Consider the following 23,620-nt stretch of genomic DNA (forward strand, 5'->3'; position numbering starts at 1 on the left):
GCCTCCCCCCTTCAGATTACCTTCTAGCTATCCTGAATATTATCCTGGTTATCTATATGTTGTCTCATCCATTAAAATATATACTCCTTGAGGACACAGACTGTCTTTCACCTTTCTTTTTATCCCCAGACTTAGCACAGTACAAACAAAAAATGCTTGCTGATTGACTGGTTGGCTGGTTGATAATCCAAAGGTTTTGTATGTTTTTCTGAGTGTGACAAAATAACAGATGTTGATCAGGGGTCAGCAGAAAAGCTCTTTTAAGTAGCTTTTAATGTATTAAGAGATTTATAAGCATTTTTAAAATCTCTGCCACAATCCTTTAGTTTCTATTTCAAAATAAGTTCTACTTGGTTAAAAATATTGAAAAAATTTTACTTAGTTAAAATATTGAAACATGTTCTATGTGCCTTATAGCCATAAAACCAAGGATACCTTTTAAATTAATTATATCAATTAGTAAATCACCAAGGATAGCTTAGCCTGCAATTAAATCTTAAAATTTGCTAATCTCTGTGACATCTGTCAGCCTGAGGTGTAAACTCTAATTTCTAAACATGTCAGATTAAATTTTTCACCTTTAGTATATGACCTGGCTTCTCCCACTTCATAATTTTCCACTTTTGTCTGAGAGGTTCTTACTAATTTTGATATTTATCTAATAAAAGGATAAGGTCTTCCATTTTTGCTGCAAACTACCTTAGAACCTTCTATTTTTCTATCTCTTAGTAAGTAAAATGTACAGTTCTGACCCCAAATCCTACTACCTCTCCTAACTCCTCAATAGAAGCTTACTAAAAGCTTTTCTCTTTCCCACTATGTACTTTGTTTCTTAAAATCCTAACATGTCATCCACAAAGTAAGTGAACCATCTGTATACTATATTGCAATTTACCTAGTCTTTATAAGAAAAATAACAATAATAACCACAATCACCTTAGATCCTTAGACCAAAGGACTTCTATAGAATGATGAAGCTTCATTCTATTCCCAGATCATTTCATTCAAACCCTTGATCAATGCTATTTGTAATAAACATAGAGTTTAGATATTTATATATGTCCTATCATCCAATTTTTTTCATATATCTGACAGCAAACTTAATTCTATAAAATTTCAATGATTATATAACATGACTCCCTAACAGTCTACAGATTTCTTTTGTTTCCCCCATAGAACCCAGGATATATATGGTTCAATAGTTTTGCATTGATAACATAAACCCCTATATTTTTCATCTCTTTGCATTTAAAAATGCAATAATATACCAATATACTACGTACAGCATTGTTGTTGCTCAGTTGTTTCGATCATGTCCAATTTTTGTGACCCCTTAGACCACTGGCTATTCATAAGGATTTTTTTGGTAAAGAAGCTGGAGTGGTTTTCCATTTCTTTCTCCAGTAGATTTAACCAAAAAGAGATTAAGTGACTTGCCCAAGATCACACAGTAAGTATCTGAGGTTACATTTGAATTCAGAACTTTCTGACTCCAGGCTCAGCTCCACTGATCCACCTAGCTATACCAGTATTATATTACCATAGCATTATAATCATATTTTGCATTTCATGAATGGGAAAAAGGGAGGGGGATAGGAGAGTAGAAGATTGAAAATAAAAGACTTTCATTCTGTCTTAATTATCTGTGAAAATGGAGGGCTACAGTGACACAGATGATGGTTTTGCAGGAAATTTTTGCACAAACTTACTTCCTATATGGCTTTGATTAGGTTAGTATTAAGATTTGTTTGAATCTCCTACACACATTCCATCTGAATAGGGTTGAGGAAGGGGAGCTTGTCTGAAATTTAAAATTAATCACAGTTGATCTTCAAGATAGATATTCCGTGGATAAAAACTGGAAACTGGCCATATTATCATTTGTCATATTCATTACATAATCCAAATGACAGTCCCCTGTGAAATGCCAGTATTCTAAGAATAGAAACTAAGCCACAGATAGTTGCTATGATCTACCCCAGGCTACAGTGTTATCTAGTAATTAAGCAAAGTCATCTCCTTATTCTACCAGATCATTATTAGTCCATTTTGACTGTATTTGCTCTCTTTATGTATAATAATTCTCAATGTCTCCCTCATCAATGCAAATTAATGTAATTCTGTTATAAACTAATCAGCATATAAAATGAACATATCATTGAGGGCCAAGTATTAAAATATGGGTGTCTTCACTTAGGCAAAGTGTAAACACTTAGACCAGTGTAAACTCTATGTGTATCTATTATCTTAAATGCTCCAAAGAAATTAAGCAGACCTTATCTGACTATTTTTGCAAAGAAAAAAATACTTTGACTTTTCTCTTTGGTTTCCTCTGGAGGAAGGGAAAAACAACGGTGGTTAAGATTAGAATCCCACCCCCATTGAAAAATTTAAGCTGTAATTGACACAGCAGTAGAATTTCTATTCCCTCAACTATGCTCCCCACGTGACCATTATGTGTGTATACTCCCATTACATTAAAAAAAAGGAAAGACAGCCATCTGTGTATCAACTACTCAAGTGCCAGACTATTAATGTGTATGTGCCTTATGATGATTACACATCATTGCCTCCTCAGCCAAACAGCATTCAGACTTTTCCAATGCTTTCAAGTGCTCTTTGCTTTGCTAAGGGGCCACCTACTGAAACATTCATATGGAGAGGAAATCCTGATTAGTCAGTAAAGAAGACAGACTATCCACCTTCAAGCGTATTTTATTACCCAAAGCAATAATTTTAAAAATGCATGCACTAGTTTCTATGAAATTTATGTGTACCATTAAGAGTTCTTTGTCAGGTAAATAAGGTGCCAATCATTATACTGGGTATCTAAAGATAGTCTGTGTCACAGTTAGGATCAATGAATTTTAAAGTTGAAAAGGGATTTGAAATTATTGATCCAGAGTTGGAAGGAACCTCTGAAGTCACTTAACTCAAGCCTTTCATTTTGGTTGAGGAAACTGAGGTTCAGAAAGATTAAGTAGAAAATTTTAAGTTTATGTAAAGATTAAGTATCAGGGCTGAAATGGTATGGATGCCAAAACCAAGGGTCTTTCCATTGTACTATACCCTGCCTCCTAAGAAATTGTGCAGTCCAAATCCTCTAGCTTGAAGATGAGAAAAACGAGGCTCCAGTAAGTAATTATATAGTGAATTCTTCTAGGGAAAGGATAATGTCATATATTTTTATCATCAATTATCTCACTGTATGTTACACATAGTAGGAATTTAATACATATTTTGAGAATGAAAGAACAAATTAACAAAGAAAAATTAAAGTCTTAAATGACTTGGCCAGAATTCCAAAGCTTGTTAGCAGGAAAACTAAGATAAAAATGAATTCCAGATCTGCAATTTTTTCATTATGTCCCATTCATATCTGAATTATTTTTTAATTTGATTAGTTTTGTTCTAAACTTAAGAAATAAAACAAACATTTCTTTAAAATAGTAGATATAAGAAAAGAAATGGTGATTGCATGAAACTGCAAGTCTATTAGGTACAACTTGCTATTCCTTTTAAATATATAATAAAACTATCATAAAACTTTTTTACTTTATTCCTTCTCTCCCCCTCATCTTTGCCTTAGACATGGCTACCATTAGACATAAATAGGTATAGATATGAAAACCATTCTACTTATTAAATATGTTTATTAGTTCAGATAAATATATGTCTGAAATATTGAGCACACACATTAAATACAGTGACCCAAAAAGCCTTCTCAGGTTACTAAGATATACCCTGAGTATAAATCCCAAGTCCATCTGTTCTCTAACATTAAGGTAATAAACTGGTAACTTAGGTAGTGACAATTTTTATCCTAACTTCTTTGGACCTGAGTAATCATTATTATAAATTAAAAGCATTCTATTAAAAATTCTGTGCTTTTAATCTTTAGTTCTTTTTTAAAATTCATTTATTAATTTTGAATTTTACATTTTTTCCCCTAATCTTGCTTCCCTCCCCCACCCCACCCCCACAGAAAGCAATCTGGTAGTATTCACATTGGTATCTATTGATCTAAGTTGAATGTGATGAGAGAGAAATAATATCCTTAAGGAAAAATAATAAAGTAGAAGAGCAAAATTACGTAATACGATAATGTTTTTTTTTTTAAATTAAAGGTCTTTGTTAAACTCCACAATTCTTTCTCTGGATACAGATGGTATTCTCCATCGCAGATACACCAGAATTGTTCCTGATTGTTGCACTGATGGAGTGAGCAAGTCCATTAAGGTTGATCATTACCCCCCATGTTGCTGTTAGGGTGTACAATGTTCTTCTGGTTCTACTCATCTCACCCAGCATCAGTTCATGCAAATCCTTCCAGGTTTCCCTGAATTCCCATCCCTCCTGGTTTCTACTGGAACAATAGTGTTCCATAACATACATATACCACAATTTGTTCAGCCATTCCACAAATGATGGACATTCACTCAATTTCCAATTCTTTGAAAACAGGGCTGCTATGAATATTTTTGTACAAGTAATGCTTTGCCCTTTTTCATGATCTCTTCAGGGTATAGACCCAGTAGTGTTATTGCTGGATCAAAGGGTATGCACATTTTTATTGCCCTTTGAGCATAATTCCAAATTTCTCTCAAGAAAGAAGGGATGAGTTCACAGTTCCACCAACAATGTATTAATATCCCAGATTTCCCACACCCCTTCCAACACTGATCAAGGGATACCTCAGAGATGCTTTAATTTGCATTTCTCTAATAAGTAGTGATTTAGAGCAATTTTCCATATGACTATGGATCACTTTGATTCCTCATCTGTAAATTGCCTTTGAATATCCTTTGTCATTTGCCAATTGGGGAATAGCTTGGGGTTTTTTTTTTATTTGACTTAGTTCTCTGTATATTTTAGAAATGAGTCCTTTGTCAGAAATACTAGTTGTAAAAATTGTTTCCCAATTTACCACATTTCTTTTGATCTTCGTTACAGTGGTTTTGTCTTGCAAAAACTTTTTAGTTTAATGTAATCAAAATTATCTAATTTGTTTTTAATGATGTTTTCCATCTCTTCCTTGGTCATAAACTACTTTCCTTTCCATAGATCTGACAGGTAAACTATTCCATGATTTTCTAGGTTGCTTATAATATTGTTTTTTAGATCTAAATTCTGTATCCATTTTGACCTTATATATAGGGTGTGAGGTGTTGGTCTAGTTGCCATATTAACTTCCAATTTTCCCAACAGTTTTTATTGAAAAGAGTTTTTACTCCCAAAGCTGGACACTCTTTGGGTTTATCAAACAGCAGATTACTATAATCATTTCCTGCTATTTCACCTAGTCTACTCCATTGATCCATCACTCTATTTCTTAGCCAATACCAGACAGTTTTGATGACTGATGCTTTATAATATAATTTTATATCTAGTAGGGCTAAGCCACCTTCCTTTGTACTTTTTTTCATTAAATCCCTGAAAATTCTCTACTTTTTATTTCTCCATATGAATTTACTTAAAATTTTTTCTAACTCATTAAAGAAATTTTTTTTGGAATTTTGACTGGTAGGGCACTAAACAGGTAGTTTAATTTAGGTAGAATTGTCATTTTTATTATATTAGCTTGGTCTATCCATGATTAGTTGATATTTGCTCAGTTATTTAAATTGGATTTTATTTGTGTGAGAAGTGCATTGCAATTGTTTTCAAAAGTTTCTGAGTCTGCCTTGGCAGATAGACTCCCAAGTATTTTACATTATCTGAAGTTATTTTGAATGGGATTTCTCTTTCTTGTTCTTTCTGCTGCATCTTGCTAGTCATATATAGAAATGTTGAGGATTTATGAGGGTTTATTTTATATCCTGCGACTTTGTTAAAGTTGCTAATTATTTCTAGTAGTTTTTTTAGATGATTTTTTGGGATTCTCAAGGTATACCATCATGTCATCTGCAAAGAGTAAGAGTTTTGTCTCTTCTTTCCCAATCCTAATTCCTTCAATTTCTTTTTCTTCTCTTATTGCTATATTGAATAATAGTGGAGATAATGAGCCTCCTTCTTTCACCCCCTGATCTTATTGGGAATGCCTCTAGCTTAACCCCATTGCATAAGGAATAATCCATTTATTCCTATGCTCTCTAGTGTTTTTAGTAGGAATGAGTGCTGTATTTTGTCAAAAGCTTTTTCAGCATCTATTGATATAATTATATAATTTCTGATAGGTTTGTTATTGATATAATTAATTATACTAACAGTTTTCCTAATATTGAACCAACCCTGCATTCCTGGGATAAATCTCACTTGGTCATAATGTATAATCTTTAGTTCTTTACAATGTTGTATTTATATGCAAAAGTTTTACCTGATAAAAAAAATCCTACCTTTTATTTACTACTTTGCTGATCTTTCATAGGACAATAAAGGAAGAGCTAAACTTTAAGACTTGCTTTAAATTACATGTGACATTTTTATATTAGCAATTAATGATTATTATCCCTATTTTACCATTCTAATAGTTCCATTTTTATAGTCCCTATTTTACCATTCTAATAGTTCCATTTTTATAGAAAGTATGATTGACTAGAATAATGTGCTTCATTCCCTTTTATTCAATTATCCCATTAATGACCAAATATTTATTAGATGTCTACCATGAGCCAGGAGCTTGATTACAAAGACAAAATAAGAAAAAGGCCTTGCCCTCAACATTCTAATAGGTGAGACAACATAATGTATGTATATGAAAAAAACATAAAACATACAAAAAATAAGCTTGTAGCTAGGAGGAATTCATACTTAGGAAGAACTTTTCTCCTCAAAGCATTTTCATAGTTGAAATCTATTGTCCATCTGGTGGTAACTTAGCCAAAATGTGAGAATGACATCCAGGATGAAATAGAGCATTACGCATATTGTACTGTACAAACCCACACTTACAAAATTGTATCACAAATTATAAGCAACAACTGGAACTTTCTTAAAATCATAGAATATCAAATTTGGAAGGAACCTTGGGGATTTTCTAGTCCAGTTTCCTTGAAGAAAATAGGGAAACTATATGCAACATGTGCTTAAGACCATACAGCTAATAAGTGGCAAAGTTGGTAGTAAAAGAATTCAGGTCTTCTGATTCTTGGTGGGGAGGAAGGAAGAAAGGGGAGGGAGAGTAGAGACAGAGAGAGGAGTGTTTCCATTATATCACCCTTCTTTTTCTTTATAATTGAGTTAAAATTAGTAGTAGGAAAACAAGGTAAAGGGAATTTGAAATTATTCAAATTCTAAAGTACATTGGGATAGATACCTAAACCCTAGAGATATTCTGACTCTTAGATACAAGTCTGGAGAGGTTTAGATTCTCTGCTAACAAGGTGCCTCGGTCACCTCCCACCAGTATCCTGTAATAGTCTTTGGTTCCATGGTTCCCTCTTAATTCTTCTGTTTAATTTCCCACCTTTCCAGTCTTCTTACACCTTATTCCCACATTCCTATGAAACAATGTTATAGGTTTTCTTCCTGTCCCTCACATAAGACACTCCATCTCCTAATTCCAAGAATTTTCTCTGGCTATCTCCCTCACCTAGAATTCTTTCCCTCTTCTTAACTGCCTCCTGGTTTCCCATTTCCCTCAAGTCCCAGTTTAAGTCTAACCTTCTGCCTTTTCTACCTTAATGTTAGTGTTTCTCCCTGAAACTATCCCCAATTTATGCAGGATAAATCTCATTTGTATATAATTATTTGAATGTTGTCCCCGCCATTAGTTCATGAGCTCTATGATGGCAGGAATCAACTTTTTCCCCTTTCTTTGTGTCTGTAGGACTTAACACAGTGGCTAGCACATTTTAGGCTCTTATAAATGCATGTTAACTAACAAAGAAACTGATAGTAGTTAACTGGTGAGGTGTCTAGCTGTACCTGTTTATATTTCTCTATATATTGTTCTATGTTATGTAACATCTATTTAAATCACATGTTTGCCAATAGTAGAATGCCACACAGTTATTTAATAGAGTTCTATTTTCACAGGAAAAACCCATATCTGAATGAAAAACCATACCAATCCCCTATCAATAGATATGCTAATTAGACATATAAGCATTATCCACCGAAGAGCAATTTCAGCTGAGGGACTATAGGTAGGAGGAATTGGTGCCTCAATTGGATCTAGAGCTTCCTCCAAGCTGCCAATTTAATTTTACAATCTGTCAAAAATAAGGATTCTAAAAGGTGACAATGAGGAAGGAAGAGACAACATAAAAGGAAATGTTGGGGAAGAAAATGTGCTGTATGCCAAATCTTACTTTGCAAAGGTAAGACTGCAGAGTGATGGGAAATGTTATACATACTTACCCATGTGTAGTCCAGTGCAGAGCAGATTGAACTTGGGTTTCAAATTGGTCCAAAAATGAACTAATAGATGGATGTTGTGAAGGAAGTTGAAACTTTAGGGTGCACTTTTCTTTCTCCAAGTCTTCTAATTTTTGTTTTAATTCTTCAGCTAGATATCCAAGAAAAGAAGAAAGTAAAATCAGCCCAAGAAAATTAGGATGAATTATTTTCACTGACTTAGTTTAAGGAATTCCTAATGGAGAAAATCCTTCCATTGATTCAGACCTACAACTCATCTCTCTATAACTTACAATCTTACAAAGGTACCAATGGCAGCATTGAGAGGTTTAATAATTTGTCCAGGGTTAAACCAGCAGGAAGTTTCAGAAGCAGGATTGAATCCCAAGTTTTCCTAGCTTGCATATATTAGAAACAATAGAAACAAATATTTGTTGAATTGAATTGAATAGCAATTTACTTCTAAATAATATATATCCTACTGTCATGTTCTACATGTTATTTTTCTTCTCTCTCTCCATATATATATATATATATATGTATATTTACATACTCTATTTTATTTATATACCACTAAACTTGGTAATTCTCAAAATTCTCAAAAACTATCTTCAATTCAATAAACATCTATTAAATGCCTTTTATTCTCAAGATATTGTGAGAGGTGAGGATACAAAGATGAGAAAGGGCAAAGCCCTACCTTCAAGATGCTTACATTCTCCTGGTGTTGGGATATAGCAGATATAGGACAAGATGACTCCCAATTAGGTAAATATAATACAAGTCAAATTATGATATAATCAAAGGGAAATACAAGAAAAAACCTCTAGGAAAACTTAAGGGAGAAATTATTTTTATTTTGGGTTTAAGAGTTCATGGAAGAAATGGTATATATTAAGTTAAGCCTTGAAGACAAGGATTCTTAAAGGTAAAACCTGAGGAAGAAATTCATTCCAGAATTGGGGGATAACCTACTGGGATTCAAAGAAATAAAGGGGCATCATGTTAAGTTAGAGTAGGAATTCCTAATCTTTTTTGTGTGGCATGGAGAGTCTCCAGAACAAATCTCAGAATATTTTCAGTACATAAAATGAAATTTGTAGGATTGCAAAGGAAACCAATTCTATTGAAATACAATTATCAAAACATTTAAAATTAATTTCATAGACCAAGGTAAAGAATTCCTGAATTAGAATAACAGTTGATTGTCTGGTTAGACTAGAGGATACGTTGAATAAAGGAAAATAACAGAAAATAAAACTGGAAAGGTGAGTAGGAACAAAAATGTAGAAGGCATGGGGGCCAATAAGTAAAAAATGCACACAACTGGGAAATTGAATGTTATGATTATTAAGTTAGTCAGTGTTGTTGAATCATGGTGTACATGGAGTAAAATAAAATATAAGAAGACTAGAAAAGTAGGAAAGGACCAGAAAACAATTAGCATGATAAACCTTATTAATAACAAAACAAAAACACATGATTACAGTAATAGATGGAGAAAATACCTTCAACAAAATATAGCACTTATTTATATCTTTACAAAAATACTAAAAGGCATAAAAATAAAAATAATAAAAATTTATGTAAAAATCAGCATTTTTAATGGAGAAATATTAGTTTTCCCAGTAAACTCAGAAGTGAAGTAACACCATATCTCCCATCATTATTATTATTTGACAGAGTACTAGAAATGCTTGCTATATGGAGGTAGCTAGGTGGCAATGGATAGAGCACTGGCCTTGGAGTCAGGAGTACCTGGGTTCAAATCCGACCTCAGACACTTAATAATTACCTAGCCATGTGACTTTGGGTAAGCCACTTAACCCCATTGCCTTGAAAAATCTAAAAAAAAATGCTTGCTATAGCAATATGAGCCCCTAAAAGAAATTTAAAAAGAAATTAAACAGTAAGCACTGACAAGAAAGAGGCAAAAATTTCCATGTGCTGACAATATTTCATTCAGAACATTTTAGATAATTACCACCAAAAATCATCAAAGCTCAGGAACATGATAGGACACAAAATAAATGCATTAAAATTATCTTTTAAAAAAAACAGGCAAAGGAGATTAAAAGAGAAATCTCCTTTAAAGCAATTAAAGGCATTAAATATTTTGGATATAATCTACCAAGAGACAGAAAAATTGTGTATGTACAATTTACAACAAATTTAAGAGAAATAAAGACAAATCTCAAAAAGTAGAGGTCATAAGATTCAGTTAGCCACTCCAGTGTAGTAAAAATAGAAATATATTACAAATTAATTTAGAAACTATGAACAAACCCTTAAAAGAATAATTGCAAAGTGTTAGCAATTTTAAGAAAGAATGTACCAAATCTCTAATAAAAGAAATACAAATCCAAGCAAATCCATCATACACTCAGCAAATTAGGAAAGATGATAAAAGATGGAAAGTCAATTGTAGAAGGGTTGTGGCACATTGATGCACTATTGGTTGAACTGTAAATTATACAACCATTCTGGAAAGCAATTGTAATTATATAAAGATCTGGTACCACTAAAACTAAATGACTGCTATTGTATTATAAGGCAATAATTATCAAAACTAGTACTGACTAAGAAATAGAAAGGTAGATCAATGGAATAGAGTGGACATACAATTTATAGCAGCAAATAAATATAATAAATTTATATTTGACAAATGTTAAGACTTAAGATTTTGGGACAAGAATTCATTATTTGGTAAAAATCAATGGGAAAGTGGAAAATAATATGGAAAATACTCAATATGGACCAGTAGCTCCACCATTTATCAAGATAAGGTCAAAATAGGATACATGACCACAATACAAAGAGAGATTTTACAAGAAAATTAGAAGAACATGGGACACATTACTTATCAGACTTAAGGAGAAGTGATCAAATCATGAATAAACAAGAGATAGAGAACAAAGTTAGGTATAAAGTGGATAATTTCAAGTATGTTAAAGTTTTTGTAGAAAATAGTATGGCAGAAACTGGGCATGGACAAGTAGATTAAGAATGCCTTTTGCCCAAACTATAACACTTACTTAAATGGACCAATTGTAGAGTATATCCATCAGTATATGTTATTAGAATAGACACTGCAAATGGTTAAGCTGGATAAGACAGTGAACTATATTATCTATGGAAAATTACAGAGTTCTTTTTAAGTCCCTAATCTCCCTAAAATGAAGAATATTATGAATATGTTCCTAATATTACTATATGGCCATGAGATTTGGAACTTTATAGTTTCCAAAGAATTGAAACTGAATATCAGTCCAGAAGGCAATACGGAAGTAAATGGTGGGTATGAGCAGGCTAGAACACATAAACAATGGGGGGGCATGTATTTTATAAATAATTTATCAGAAAAAGGTCTCACATGCAAAATATATAATTTTATCAAATACATAAGAATATGATCATTCCCTAACTGATAAATATTCAAAGGATATGAACAGCCAGTTTTCAATAAAAAGAAATCAAAGCAATTTAAAGTCATTTTTAAAATTCTCTAATTCATTATTAATTAGAGAAATGCAGATTAAAACAACCTTGAGATATCATTTTACATGTACTAGATTGACTAAATTGATAGGAGAAAGTGATAAAAGTTTGAGAGGATAAGAAAAAATTTGGATACAGCCCTTTCAATATTAATCATCTCCATATTTTATAACCTTGATCAATTTGATGGATGTGAGGTAAAATCCCAGAGTTGTCTTATTTTTTTCTTCTTATTAATTTCAAACTCATATTTGATAACATATGATGTCATAATATAATATAACATAACATATCTTTTGTAGAATAGTTCAGCCTTACATTACTTTAACTTCTTATATATCTTAGATATATAAACTTTATCGTAACTGTTTAATGCTCATAGGTTTCTGGACATAAAGGGTAGAGTGCTGGACTTAGAATAAGGAATAATTGGGTTCAAATAACAGCAATGATACTAAAATGAGATCTTAGACAAGTCACTTAACTCTGTGGCTCTCAGATATTGATGGAAGGAGTTTCCTTGGTTGATGCCATCAGAGTGTATTGCCATATTTGATAGAAAAATTTTTTACCAACTCAGTCATTTCTCTTCTTATTCTCATTGCATTATTTTTTTCATGAGAAGTAATTTAATTTTATAGAATCAAAGTTACTATTTTGTCTTTTGTAAGTTCTCTTATGCCTTTTCTGGTTACAAATTCTCCTTTTAACTAAAAATCCGAAGAAAAGAATTTCCATCCATTCTCTTGTATTTTTCTTCTGGTGTGACATTTTATGCTTGATTCCCTTATATATTTGAATTTTTTTCATTTATGACTAAGAGGCTGATCTAAACCTATATTCTGCCACATCATTTTCCAGCACTTCTCATTGAATGGACATTTTCTCTAGTAGTTTGTTGTTTGACTTTGGGGGTTTATTTAATGTTTTATTACAATGTTAGGTAACTTCTGGGTCTTGCTTCTCTAGCCCATCCCACTATTTTACTTTTTCATTTTGAAAATACCAGAAAATAGTTTTGTTAATACATATTATATACTTTATAAGGTAGTGTGAGATCTGATATAAGGGTTCTCTTCATTCCTATTTTTCTTCATTATCTCCCTTGAGACTCTAAATCTTTTTTTTTTTCAAATAAATTTTTAAAAAATTTCACCTAGGTCTATTTTAAAAAACACAACCTTTTCCATAGCCCTTTCAAAAGTATACCAGCAATGTAAGACTATTTTTCCATTTATTAAACAATAAAAATAATTGCATTAAAATATTCAAAAAGAATAACAGAAATTATTTTGCATTCTGATTATTCAATGTTTCAACCTTAAAGTATCAAAGTCATACTGTTTATTTTAGTGTCTCTTGAACTTTTTTTTCTATATCTTTCTATATTTTCTTTCAGGAACTACAGGCTGATTATTTTAGATACAAATTGTTCCAAGTGTTCATTTAAAGAGATCAGAGAAGAAATCTTTCTTGGGGGGCGGGGTGGATTGCAAGGCAATGGGTTAAGTGGCTTGCCCAAGGTCACACAGCTAGATAATTATTAAATGTCTGAGGTCAGATTTGAACTCAGGTACTCCTGACTCCAGGTTTGGTGCTCTATCTACACCACCTAGCTGTCCCAAGAAATAATCTTTCTTTTCCTCATCTCAGATAAAAAAAAAGATATGCTAATATAAACAAGAGAGCTGACCTCCATTCATTAAAGACCTGGGCTTGAATAATGCCTAGGATTTTATCTAGTTATATGATACCAGGCAAGTCACTTATTCAATAACTCACTTTCATCATCTGTAACCTAACAATATTACAAGGATACTTGTTGAAAGAAGGCATTTTACTTATTCATATTAATTTTGCAATCCTCTTTAATTTCCATAACTTTTTTCCCTAATAATTCTAGACCTGCTTCTAGACCTGCTTTCCCAACTGCTAAAGTTGATTTTTTTGAACCTAAGTATATGATGGCACAATTAGCCCAATAGAATTTTTTCAATTTTTTTTTAATTTTTAGATTTTTCAAGGCAAGGGGTTAAGTGGCTTGCCCAAGGCCACACAGCTAGGTAATTATTAAGCGTCTGAGGTCGGATTTGAACCCAGGTATGCCTGACTCCAAGGCCGGTGCTCTATTCACTGCACCACCTAGCCGCCCCAGCCCAATAGAATTTAATTCTTTTAGGTTCATTCAAAATTTCCAGCTTGTCAAAAGTCATTGGCATTCTTACTCTGTTATCCAACATGTTAACAAGAGGAGCTAGGTAGAGTAGTAGGTAGTGTTAAAATTAAAGTCAAGAAAAATTTGAGTTCGAATTTTCATCTCAGATACTCATTAGCTATGTGGCTATGGTCATATTAATTTATCTCGGATTCAGTTTCCTCAACTGTAAAATAGAAATAATAACAGCATTTATTTCACAGGGTTGTTATGAGGATCAAATGAGAAATATATGTAAAAATATTAGCAAATCTTCAAGTGTTATATAAATGCTGGCTATTTTATTGTTCTTATTATCTGCCCTAGTTTTCTGTCATCAGCAAATTAGATAAGCATGCCATCCATACCTCCAACTAAGTCACTAATAAAAATGTTGAATAGCATAAATCCTTGAATCATTACACTAAAGACCTTTCAGGTTAAGATTAAAGCATACCAATGGCAAGGAGCCTCCAGCCCATGGGCTCCATTGGTCTGGAGGTGCCAAAGCAACCACAGGTGGAACTTGAAATTAAATAAATTTAGGAGTTTTTATGGGTGAATTATTGCTATTATTACTATCTACCTTAGTTTTCTTTCATCAGCAAATTAGATAAGCATAGCATCTATTCCTCCAACTAATAAAATGTCAGTAATAAAAATGCTGAATAGCATGGATCCCTGGGTCATTACTCTAAAGACTTTGAAATTCAAAAAATTTAAGGACTTGAAATTCAATAAATTTTGGAGCTTTTTAGGGATGGATTAATTAAATTTTTGACCAAATATAATCCAAGAATATTCTTATAACTATCCAAATGGCTCTTGGCAGAAAAAAGGTTCCCCACCCCTGGCATAAATGATCGTGTCTTATGTCCAGTCATTCAACCAGTTTCAAACTGCCTTATTGTTTTGACCATATCTTTCCATTCTTCCTACAAAAATAGCATAAGAAAAGTGAAATAAATAGAAATAATATAAGTGGAAAGAAAAAAACAATCAAGCCAATACTATAAAATTATAATGAATAAGTTTGACCCCCCCAAATATCAATCAGTCAACTAGCATTTATTAAGAGCTAGTTGTGGGACTATGTTAAACATCAGGGATACAAATTAATAGGAGAGATAATTCCTGTCCTAATGTAGCTTATATGTGGGTAGGGGAGTCAACATATAAACAAGCAAATATATACAAGGAGCCTTGAAAAAGAGAATAGTAGCAGCCAGTATGGATCAAAAAAAACATCGGGGGGGGGAGAGAGAGGGGGGGGCAAGGAGATACAGAGACAAAGAAATAGACAGAGAGGTAGGGAGATAGAGAGACAGACAGACAGAGACAAAGAGAGAGAGAGACAGAGACAGAGACACAGAGAGAGAGGAGAGAGACAGACACAGAGAGATAGAGACAGAGACACAGAGCAACAGAGAGACAGACAGACAGACAGACAGAAACAGAGAGAGACAGAGCAAGAGAGAGAAAAAAGAGAAAAAGAGAGAAAAAGAGAGACAAAGAGAGAGAGAGAGACAAAGAGAGACAGAGCAAGAGAAAAAAGAAAGACAGAAAAAGAGAGGGACAGAGAGACAGAGAAAAAAGAGAGACAGAGAGTCAGAGAGGGATAAAGAGAGGGACAGAGAGGGATAAAGAGAGGGACAGAGAGACAGAAAGAGACAAGAGAGACAGAGACAGAGATGGAGACAAAAAGGGGGAGGGAGAGAGAGAGAGAGAGAGAGAGAGAGAGAGAGAGAGAGAGAGAGAGAGAGAGAGAGGACTCTAAGACTGTTGAGCTTGACTTTAGTCTGGCATGGTAAAGAAACTTGAGAGGCATAGACAAGAGCTTTCCATGTGAACAGCAGTTGAACTTGGATTAGTCAGTTCTGAGACATAGGTGAGCAACCTTTCAAAGGGACAGCCAATGCCTCTATTACTGCTCTGGAATGCATTCATCCCAGAAAGGGGATCAAACCTTGGAAAGCATCATAGTTCTGGCAACATCCAGTGAGCTCAGACTCTGGGGAAAGTGCTAACAAAGCAGAGCAGTATAGACCTATGAGTGGCTGACATTGTCCTAACGTTTAAAAGTCTGGGAGGAAAGCTGTACTGATGATTAGTTTGGATTAGCCATGTTGTTGCAGCCGGACGTTGCTGAAACATCTGGTGCCTTATATGCTAGTGAGTCAGTATTTGTTGGCCAGATATCACATGCTGGCATTTTGCCTGGCATTACAGGAGGGCCAAGGTACCTCGCTGAAACAGGAGGAAAGAATTGTACTCAGGGGTCAAGGACTCACATGGCACCCAGACCATCAACAAAAGTAGTGTTTTCTGTCAATTCAGGCTATGGCATAAAATGGTTCCAGTAAAGGCAAGTAAGAAGGATGTCTCTGTACAACATACTCCTCACTATGATAAATATAATGTGCAAGCCATGTCATCATTAATTTGGTTGGCATGATCTTCAAACTGAAGGACAACCATTATTATTATTATAACAATCTTGTCGAAAAAGTATTAAGGCTAGTCTAATATAATCCATTCTTGACAGAATTATGTTGGTTCTTTGTGATAAACACTTCCTTTTTTGCTTTTAAAACATTGCCAGAAATCTAAGTGAAGTTCTTAATCTCTAGTTTATAAGCCTGTTCCTTTTTTTCTGAATATTTGAGTTAATAGTTCCCTTCTTCAATCCAGCTATACCAGTTTCCCACCATCTTTCAAAAAATCAGTGAGAATGACCTGCTACCTCTTCTATACTTTCAGTATCTGAAGACTATCATATTCCTGGGTGATCTGAACTCATCAATGACAGGTAAAGGCTATTTTTATTAATTCCTTAAGGAGCAGCTCTTTAATTAACCGTTTTAATTCTAAACTTTTCAATTCAGAGATTATTTTAATAGTTTGAATAGTTATTCCTTCTAACAGTAGACACCACCACCACCACCACATTTGCCTGAAACAATGTTCCTATCCATTGTTTGAGGTCTTCCAGCAAAGATTAAAAACAAATAAACTTTTTTGATTGTCCCTCACTTTATCAGCCTCACCTCATGTTCATGCTTTGTCACTAATGGCATCATTTTTACAGGATCTTGCCACACTATGGTATTCATCCGCCACTAACTGTTTAGTCTGCCATGTTCTGCATCTGACTTTTTAAAATGTGATAAGGTTTAAGTTTATATTCATATTGGTCTCTTTGGGCAGCTTCCCCCCACATTAGAATTCTTTCCTCTTTGTGGTCTCAGAATTTAATTTTTTATAGCTTTCCCTTCTCACTAACTCACTAAGAGAATTTTAATCCATGCAATGCAATCTATTCTTTTTTCTGATCCCTTTTGAAATGCTTCCTCTAAAATCTAGGATGCAGGAAAAATTATGATCAGTTTTCCTGTATTTCTCTATCATAAAATCAAATGATTTTTATTTTATCAGTTCTAAAAAATGCAAAATTCATTATGGTATGGGTGCAATAAATTCTTTGTATCCTATCATTTGGATTTATATCATAACCAACCATATTAAGGTAGGGTGGTACACAGAGACTTACATTCTTGAAATTACTGAGCCATCTAAAAATGTAACTGTTGTATGGTTTGATTCTATAAACTATCTAATTTTCTTAGGTATATTTAATATATAAAGGGACAAAAAGAAGAAACCACTAAACATAACAAACTGATTATAACATACCCCAAACAATTCAAAAATAAAGTAATAGGTAATTACTACACAGATCTAATGGTAGTTATCTCAACTCTTTTTTTTAAGGTTTTTGCAAGGCAGATGGGGTTAAGTGGCTTGCCCAAGGCCACACAGCTAGGTAATTATTAAGTGTTTGAGACCGAATTTGAACCCAGGTACTCCTGACTCCAGGGCCGGTGCTTTATCCACTGCACCACCTAGTCATCCCTATCTCAACTCTTATAAGTCAAATCATCCATTCAACATTGATGTTGCCATGTAGAATAATGGCAGCCTTTATAATGGATTCTCGTTGAGCTTTTGGTGTAGGGGTGCTTATAAATTCCTATGTGCACATGAAAGTATAGCAGACAATTTAATGGTCTGATTTTTCTCTTAAGTCCTTGGGACATGTTAATAGCACTGAGGCTATTTTAGGGAAGTAATATAGATGAATGAATTATAATACCAATTCATTAGTTCTCTCACTTAATTCTTGGTTGTACTCCATTTTTGACATAAAATCATACATGGCATCACTTAGTTTCTATGAATAAACTTTTCATTAGCAATTTGCTCTGCTGTAATTTTCATAAAAATTTAACTGACCACATCTGCTTGTAAATTGTCAAAAAAAACTAATTCATATCTTTTAACCTTTCAATATTAATCCCTGCCCTCCTCCATCTTATGATGGAACCTTACTTAACATGCAAACTGTAGTAACATGTGAGCACTTTGTAAGAATCAACAATTATACAGAGTACCAACTCAGTTTTACATAGCATTTTTAAGGTTCACATAGCACTCTCCTCATTATATGAGGTAAATCATGCAAGTATTATTGCTTCCATTTTGTAGTTAAGAGAATAGACATTCAGAAAGGAAGTGACTTACCCAAGGTGACAGACCAGAGATTTGAACTCAAGGCTCTTAACAAAAAGGTTTAGAGCACTTTCAGTTATGCAATATTGCCTTCATATAAACTAGTGATTCAGACAATAAGCATTTATTAAGTACCTACTATATGTTATACACTGTACTAAGCATTAGAGATACAAAAGGAAGGAAAAAAGACAATCCCTGCCCTCAAAGAACTGATAGACTAAAGGAAAAAACAACATGTAAACAAAGATATATAAAAAGAAATAAAAAAAACAATTTGGAGATAATCAACAGAGGGAAGACTATAGCATTAATAGGTAGATTGGGAAATATTTCTTGTAAAATGGTGGAATTTTAGTTGAGATACAAAGGAAATCAGGGAAGTTAGAGATGGAGTTGAGGATAGAAAGAATTTTAAACATTGGGGAAAGCAGGTAAAAATGACAAGAATTGAGGAATGGAGTATCCAGTTTGAGGAACAAGGAGACTGGTATCACTGAACAATAGAATATGGGGGAAGTAGAATAAAGTATAAGACTAGAAAAGTAAGAAGGAATTAGGCTATGGAGAGTTTTAAAAGTCAAATAAAGATTTATATTTGATCCTGGAGGTGACAGAAAGTCAATGAAGTTAATTGAATCAGGGAATGCCATGGTTTAAATCTGCCCTCAGATACTTTCTAGCTGTGGGACCTTGAGCAAGTCACTTAATCCTATTTGCCTCACTTGTATAATGAGATAGAGAAAAAAATGTCAAACCACTCCAATAATTTTGACAAGAAATCCCCAAATGAAGTCATGAAGATGATCAACAACAAATATGGTCAAACCTGAGCTTTTGACAGAAGAGAGGAGGATAGATTGCCACAGAAATTGCCTTCAGTCAGGGAGGCCAGTCCATAGGTTGTTGCAGAAGTCCAGTCATGAGTTGATCAGGACCTCACTTCAATATTTAAATGGATCTTTGGTGTCACTGGTGTGAGAAGTTTCTCCACGGTTTGAGGTCACAGTTTGTCCATACCACCCTACCCAGTAAAATTCATATCCATAATGTCCTGTAAATCCTCCACAACATGCTGGAGCCTTTCCTCTAGATTTCTAGACATTGTGTGGATATCTGTGGGCATAGATTGTCCACGATAAACAACCATGCTGATTTTTCAAAATTAAAATTATGAATTTCCAGCTGGAAGTCACCTTGAAGATCCTCTATTTTAAGTCCTTAATTTTACACATGAGAAAACTGAGGCTCAGAGAGCCTCAAAGTCATCCAAAGAGCAGCAGAGGAGTCAGTATTTGAACACAGATTCTCTAACTACCAATCCAATGCTCTTTCCATTGTATCATGTTGCATCCACCATCTGTGTCGAAACTAATACAATACCAAGCACAGAAGTCCATTCTTCGGAAGAAAGGACAAATAAAAAAGCTCAAAGTCACCGTCAGGACTGAGCACTGTTCTATGAGTTCAATCTAATGATCAGCTAAAACTCTCCATGCAGCAGGAAAATAGTGGGATACAATTAGCATGGTCCAGAAAAAATAAAGAGGATTAAACAAATTATTTATACTGACCTAAGTTATTCCAGTTAGGATGAAATCCAATCAAAAAAGAATGATGCCGGCTAGGACATTAGTTCCTTGGAATGAAGTAGAATTAAGCTGTTTTCTATTTGGCTGAGGAACTGCCATACAAAAAAAACTGTGACCTTCAAATCAAGGACAATTCCTATAGAAAGAGTCAAAGCCACTAATGGAAGAAAAGTCTCATTAATGGAGCTGCCTTTAATATGCTTGGAATCTGCAAAAGTATAAGCTTCATGGGAAGTACCTATAAATAGCAAACAGAAAATGAGGACCACCAAAAGCTGAAGTTTTTGTATGATTTGTCCAAGAAGCAATTATCCTAGCCAACTCAGATCTTATTCAAATTTAGAAAACAAAATAGAATTAATGGGAACATTCTTCCAAGGCAAAACTCAAATGATATTTAAAAACAGGTGAGTTTTTTGGTTCTTTTGTGTAATCAAATGAATTTTTCCTATCCTTATCCAAGCAAAGTCAAGGGAAGATGCACATATATAGAATACATTTTCATGGAAATATAGCTAATACAATGATTAGGAATATAGCAATTTTCTACTTCTCTTCTGTTCTATCCCCTCCCAAAAGAAAAATCCTGGGATTTTGATTCTTAAAAGAAATTGCTAAACATTTTTGAGGGGGTGATTGGGGTAGGGAAGGAGGGAGATTTAGATCTGTAGACTCCTGGAATGGAAACTCCTGCCACCAGATGTATATTGGGAAGCTGGACTTCGATAGGTGAGATTTCACTTCATCTTGTCCAAAACCAGGCTGCCATACCACTTTCTAGTCATTTCTATTGCCACCATGCCCAGTGGGTAACACTGTTATTATAAGTTAAATACAAAACTTTATATAGTATAATTAGCATTATATTTTTTTCCTCTAAAAGTTGTTTATTTGAATTCTGTTACCATGAATCATTTGTTATTGAAAGAATGTTATGTATCCACATGTCTTCTGCCATGGCAGGGCTCTGAAAACATCTTAACTAGAGCTGTGTGTGAAATCTAGAGGAACAAAAATATAGTTTGCTTTGAGGAAGCCCCATAAATAACTTTGCTTTCAATAAGGATGAATCACTCTGTTCTTCTGACAGGAATTTAAAAAATATTTTATTTGTTTTTCCAATTACATTAAGCATTATATTTTAACAAAATACAAATTAAAATACAATGAAAATGAGTAAAGTAAAAGCATCTCTTTGCCCTAAATTATACTTAAAAAACATTTATTAAATTGAATGGTCCTTAGTTCATATCCAATTCACTAATAACATGGGAAATTTACAGTAGTTAAAGCCCTAGGTTCAATGTCAGAAGGTTGAAGTTCTTATCTTGTTTCCACACTTATTAACTGTGGAAGCTTAGGTAGGACATTTAATAATAGGCTGTTTGAATGGGCATACAAATGGGCATACAAATTCACAGTAGTCGTGTTCTAAAAAGTCATCCAAAACACTAAATTAACAAATACTGAACTATTGTTCATAGGGGAAATATAGGGTTAGGTTCCTGCAAGACTTTAATCACATTATTTACATTAGCACTTCCCAAAGAAATCTCAAATAGAAATCATCAAATTTTCTCTTTTTTTTTTTTGGAGGGGGGGATACATCATCGTGTTGATTTGTTAATATTGAACTCACTGACAACATATGTAACTCATGCCTAAATGAAGTTTACCTAACACACATATTTTCTCCATAATACACACCCCAGTCTTCTTGTAGTTCTTCAGCACTACATATAGTGAATTCATCAACAAAAAAAGATAAAAATGTGAAAAACATGGTACTAAAAAGAATGCTAAAAGATTCACAGTATAAGAACCTGAAACAAGAGGACAGAAGGTCACCTTCTTCAACCACAGTGAGATCATTGGGTTGATTCAATTTTTTTGCCACTGCAAATGACTGTGAGAGTGCCACAAATACTGATTTGGGGGTTATGAATAAATTTTAGCAAGTAGATTAATTCCCAAAATGATGTTGAGGACCAACTGTACCTACATTTACTCTCTTATTGGTTGTTTTGAAAATATAATGAAATAATAAATCTCAAAGATGTTCTAAATAGATGCTCTTCTCAAATATTCAAAGAAGAGTTGACTTAATACAACAAATATTTATTAAGCACTTACACACAAGACCAAGCACTAGAGACCCAAAGATAAAAATGAAAGTCTATTCTGCTTTTTTAAAAATCTATATTTTGGGGGCAGCTAGGTGGCACAGTGGATAAAGCACCAGCCCTGGAGTCAGGAGTACCTGGGTTCAAATCTGGTCTCAGACATTTAATAATTACCTAGCTGTGTGGCCTTGGGCAAGCCGCTTAACCCCATTTGCCTTGCAAAAAAAAAAAAACCTAAAACAAATCTATATTTTCTTTAGGAATGTCAACATGTACACAGACAAATAGAAAATAATTTGAGGAAAATAAAAAAGTATGAATAACTGAGAGAGGGATGGAGAATCAGGAAAGACTTCCATAGGGATATTGCACCTGATCTGAGTTCTGAATGAAGATTAAGATACTGAAGTCAAGAAGAGAGTGATAGTATAGGGAAAAGAGGGGAAGACAGAAAGGTTTTTTGTTTGTTTTTTTACGTTTTTTGGCAAGATAATGGGGTTAAGCGGCTTGCCCAAGGCCACACAGCTAGGTAATTATTAAGTGTCTGGGGTCACATTTGAACCCAAGTACTCCTGACTCCAGGGCAGGTGCTCTATCCACTACGCCATCTAGCCGCTCCAAAAGGTTTTGATATAAGTGGGGAAAAGTCAAGTATGGAATTATCGAAGTTCTTCCATGAAATTTAATAATAGTGCTTTATTTCTAGCTCTTAAGAGTAAAATGAAGTAGATGTTCCCCGGGACCTTCTAATCACTTAGGAAACTATTCAAAGAGACTCAGTGATGAAATCTTAACTCTTGTCTTTACAGCTTATTGCACAGGAATAGATAGATTGTTGTTCTCTTGATTAGGAATTTACATTTTACTCAATTCAAACTATATCCATCTGTGTAGTTGAAGTGGAAAGATGTGGGATTTGGAGTCAGAAGGTCCGGACTGGAATCCTGGCTCCTTTGCTACTTACCACCTGTGTAAACTTGGACAAGTCTGTTAACTGCTCTAGAACTCAATTTTCTCATCCATAAAATCAAGTGAGCTCTAAAACAGTGGTATCAAACTTAAATAGATATGGGAGTCATACTAAAGCATACATCCCTGAAAACCACATATTTACTTAGAGGATCACATATTAACATTATCTGTACTTTATTGTATTTTATGCATCTTGTTAAATATTTCCCAGTGGATTTTTAATCTAGTTAGGAAAGAACTCAGTAGTATGGTGGGCAGCCTTTGATCAGAAACTGTGTATTCTAAATAGTTCTAAATAGATGATCTTACAAAACCAAGGAAATAAGTTGCAACATGAAAATACCCACATGACTTTCATTGTCAAATAATGAAGA

The 23,620-nt window shown here is 33.8% G+C and overlaps 1 protein-coding gene across 1 annotated transcript in view; it reads right to left on the bottom strand.

The window, feature by feature from the left end:
• Positions 1–23,620, bottom strand: part of DISC1 (DISC1 scaffold protein) — a 534,778-nt gene that overhangs the window by 399,058 nt on the left and 112,100 nt on the right. Inside the window, 2 exon segments of the mRNA XM_074220919.1 lie at positions 8,009–8,132; positions 8,302–8,449. Coding sequence (XP_074077020.1) covers positions 8,009–8,132; positions 8,302–8,449 — 272 coding nt within the window.

The sequence above is a fragment of the Macrotis lagotis genome, chromosome 2 (genome assembly GCF_037893015.1).
Source record: "Macrotis lagotis isolate mMagLag1 chromosome 2, bilby.v1.9.chrom.fasta, whole genome shotgun sequence".
Classification (NCBI taxonomy): domain Eukaryota; kingdom Metazoa; phylum Chordata; class Mammalia; order Peramelemorphia; family Peramelidae; genus Macrotis; species Macrotis lagotis.